The sequence below is a fragment of the Triticum aestivum genome, chromosome 4B (assembly GCF_018294505.1).
Source record: "Triticum aestivum cultivar Chinese Spring chromosome 4B, IWGSC CS RefSeq v2.1, whole genome shotgun sequence".
Taxonomy (NCBI): Eukaryota; Viridiplantae; Streptophyta; class Magnoliopsida; order Poales; family Poaceae; genus Triticum; species Triticum aestivum.
Window position 1 is genome coordinate 55,804,769 of NC_057804.1, and position 3,248 is coordinate 55,808,016.

Genomic DNA, 3,248 nt, shown 5'->3' on the forward strand with positions numbered 1-3,248 from the left:
AATAAAATTGTAAAGGTTCAGATCTGAGAATAATTGTTTATTTTGGATGATCATAGGATTCAATACTATATTAAGCTTGATGGCCATTATTTCTCATGGTTACCATATCAATTCGACCTTGGAACTGTCCTCCTGCGTGTTTGAGGGAAAGAGTGGACACGTTCAGGCTGCCGTGGTAACACTCGCTCATAGATCTAGTGGTGAGCGAGGTGCTGCCATTACTCGTTCTTTGCATAGATGGTCGGCCCTGTTGTCATGACAAGACCTCACTGACAGCCAATTGTTGGGCACAAGCACAACAAACAAACTAAGTTTCATCTCAAATTAAAACTAAAAAGGGTTCCACATTTGCTCAACTGCAATAGCTTGATCAAGAAACACATCATGGTACATTAAATTAAATTAGGAATATCATACATGATGCAAGTGATTATGACTACTTATGGCATCGGCTACAAGGATCCACAACAGTAAACTTAACTCTTTCAGGAACTTTATTCTCAATGTATGTTCTAATAGCCCGAAGCACTCTACAAGCTTCCCTTAGACCGTTGCCCTTGGAGGGGCACCGCCCAATTCCATTGTCAGAACACCTGCTAGTAGAACCACAATTGGTGTCCAATGTAAGAAACTCGAGTGACACTGCGTTCTTGAGGATATAACAGGTTAGCTCAACCAAGCCTTTTGCAGAGCTGAACCCTGTGATCTTCACATTCTTGAGGTGGCAATGCCGATCTTCAGTCATCTGCCTCAAATGTGGGAATTGTCCAAAAACTGTTTCATTATCCATAGGTTTCTTCAACACCTATAAAGATAATAATAATAATAATTAATTGAGCCAATAGATCGATTAGTCATCTTTGCAGGATAGAACGAAAAACATCTTACATCCAAGCTCAAAGTCTCCAAGGAAGGAGATGCTTCAAGGAAAGAAACCAGAGAAAAATAGTCATAAGGCGAGGGTCCTGATATCAGATAAATGGTCAGGTGCTTGAGGCAGAGGAATCTGGTAGGCAGCATTGGTGTATCGACCACCTGCATAAACAAATACGCCACATGTCATATTAAAATTATTATTCACAAGCTATGACTACTCAGATGTGCACATACTGCTAATCATCTACCACAAAAAGTTTTAGATTACCTCGTCACTGGAACATAAGTAAAGAGTATCGAGATTTGGCATAATGGATGGCAGCTCAGTACGAGCATAACAGATAACACCTGAACGTGATATGCGTAATGTCTTCATTTGCAAAGCTTCTCCAAGCAATAGTTTTGGTTTTCCGCAAAAGACTAAAGTGGAGAGATTTGGAGCTTTGCACTCTATCAATTTCAGACTCATGCATCCAGAAGTCCTCAGGCAGCTGAAGTGCTGAAGCTCACAAGGTATCCTCAGGCAAATTATTCCCTTGCACCCAATCAGTTCCAACTTCTCTAAAGCAAGAGAATTCGAAAGAAGACCCTGTAACTCATCCTCCGTAATACGCACATGTGTAAGACGTAGACTTGTTAGGTTTAGAAAGGGGCCGAGTTCAGCTGTGGGTTGGAAGGTACAACGACCAAGTTTAAGACACCGAAGTGAGTTCCTAACCCCATCAGATAAAAGCGATCTGGGAAACTTGCAGTTCTCTTTTAATGGATGCCAAATCGTAAGGTTGAGTTCTTCAATCCCTGGTTTAACAGCAACCCGAAGCCACCTTTTAAGATTGTCATAAGCGATACAAAATGGTCGGAGCTCCAATATCTTCACACCAATGCCTGAGTGATTTCTCATAATACAGTCAACTGCGTCTTTGAAACGACCACTGTACCTACATCCTTCAGGCCTAAGTGCATCCTCATTGAAGGTGAGGTTGGGATAACACCTCCAGGATCGTAGAAAGGCATGCGACAGGCAAGCAGCACGAGCAGCATCACGCAGTGGCATTAGAGAATGGACATGATGCCAGATATCCTGCATGGGCAAGCATGGGAACCGAATGTTAACACTGGGATTGTCAAACTAAATTGTTACTTAAACCAGAGAGTAAAACGGTGGAACTACATGGAGTAGCATTCTACCCTGGATATAACTTGACATGATTCATACAAGACTTGCTGCATTGCTTAGGTAGATAGTGAAACTGAATGTAACCTTGGTATGTACATTGAGCATTGCATCCAAAAGTATTTACCTAACTGAGGGTATTAGAGAGCCGAGTAGACAATGATATTGTTTGTTGTGCAATTGTGCCAACCAAAATGCACAGCATCACATGCAAATAGCCAATTGCATGTTATAAATAGGTTAAAGGAGCAAAGAACTCAAGAGAAGTCTATGCTAATTTAAGAGAAACTAAGATAACTATAGGAACCATACATCAAGATGGCAGCCTGGCAGGTGATCTAGATTTACGATAGACAGGAAATCTACTGATCTTTTTAGGAGAGTAAAGATCTGTTCTCTGTTTACAGATACTATTTAGCTCACATAGTCCAAAGAATTTGAGTTAACAACCGCATATCATGCCTGCAAGATAATCCACCCATCATCAAAATTGTGTGGCACATACCTCTGGAAGGTACGGGAGTGAGCATCCCATTGTTGTTCCGCCAGCTTGAGAATCACCATCACCGTTTTTTTTTAGAAAATAAGGATCGCCATCTTGCTGACAGGGCGAACCTTTTCTTTTATTCGCTGAAGCAACCGATCCATCTGCAACCCAACAAGCATGGTCATGGTCATCGACTAATCACGTATTGCATGAAGCAACAGAGGGGGAGAACTAGGCTTACTCGGGGCAATGATTTTCCGGTGATCGTCGCCCTGCGCCATGAGAGCCGCCACTGCAGCGCCAGTAGCCCGTAAGGACAGACGATCGACGTTTGCTCTGTCCACGGATCTATATACGGATCTATATGCAGCGCCAGGAGGAAGGAATCGCGCTGTCGGAGCCGACCAGGACTTGGAGTGGAAGGAGGATTACTGGGAAAGGAACTACAAGTCGACTGCAAGAAAACCAACGGGGAAACGCCGACTGCCGTATCAAACAAAGGAAGATTAAAATTACCTGAAATCTTAAAAGTGCACGCCCACTTTTTCATAGGAACGGGCGGCCGGGCTGGTTACTTACATGTGTGTCTTTTTTTGTCAGCTAGTGAATGTTTTTTGTTAGCATTAAATGCGTACGGACTAGTCCTGGAAACAGATTCACGCACATTTATTTTGGCCACTTTAATTTTTAAAAAGTCGTATCTTTTAAACC

At 42.5% G+C, this 3,248-nt stretch overlaps 1 protein-coding gene across 1 annotated transcript; it reads right to left on the bottom strand.

Annotated features, from left to right (window-relative positions):
• Positions 1–348: 348 nt before the first annotated feature.
• On the bottom strand, positions 349–2,965 carry LOC123094404 (F-box/FBD/LRR-repeat protein At1g13570-like). Its single transcript, XM_044516416.1, has 5 exons — positions 2,779–2,965; positions 2,556–2,698; positions 1,145–1,957; positions 889–1,035; positions 349–805 (listed from the first exon to the last, which is right to left on the bottom strand). The coding sequence occupies exons 1-5, from the start codon at positions 2,816–2,818 to the stop codon at positions 437–439; spliced, it is 1,512 nt and encodes a 503-aa protein (XP_044372351.1). The 5' UTR covers positions 2,819–2,965; the 3' UTR covers positions 349–436.
• Between the last annotated feature and the right edge of the window lie 283 nt (positions 2,966–3,248).

Coding starts and splice junctions, on each gene's coding strand:
- LOC123094404 (XM_044516416.1), bottom strand. CDS start 2,818: ATGGCGCAGGGCGACGATCACCGGAAAATCATTGCCCCGA. Junction 2,699..2,778: donor CCGGAAAATCATTGCCCCGA/GTAAGCCTAGTT, acceptor GTTGGGTTGCAG/ATGGATCGGTTGCTTCAGCG. Junction 806..888: donor TGGAGACTTTGAGCTTGGAT/GTAAGATGTTTT, acceptor TTATCTTTATAG/GTGTTGAAGAAACCTATGGA.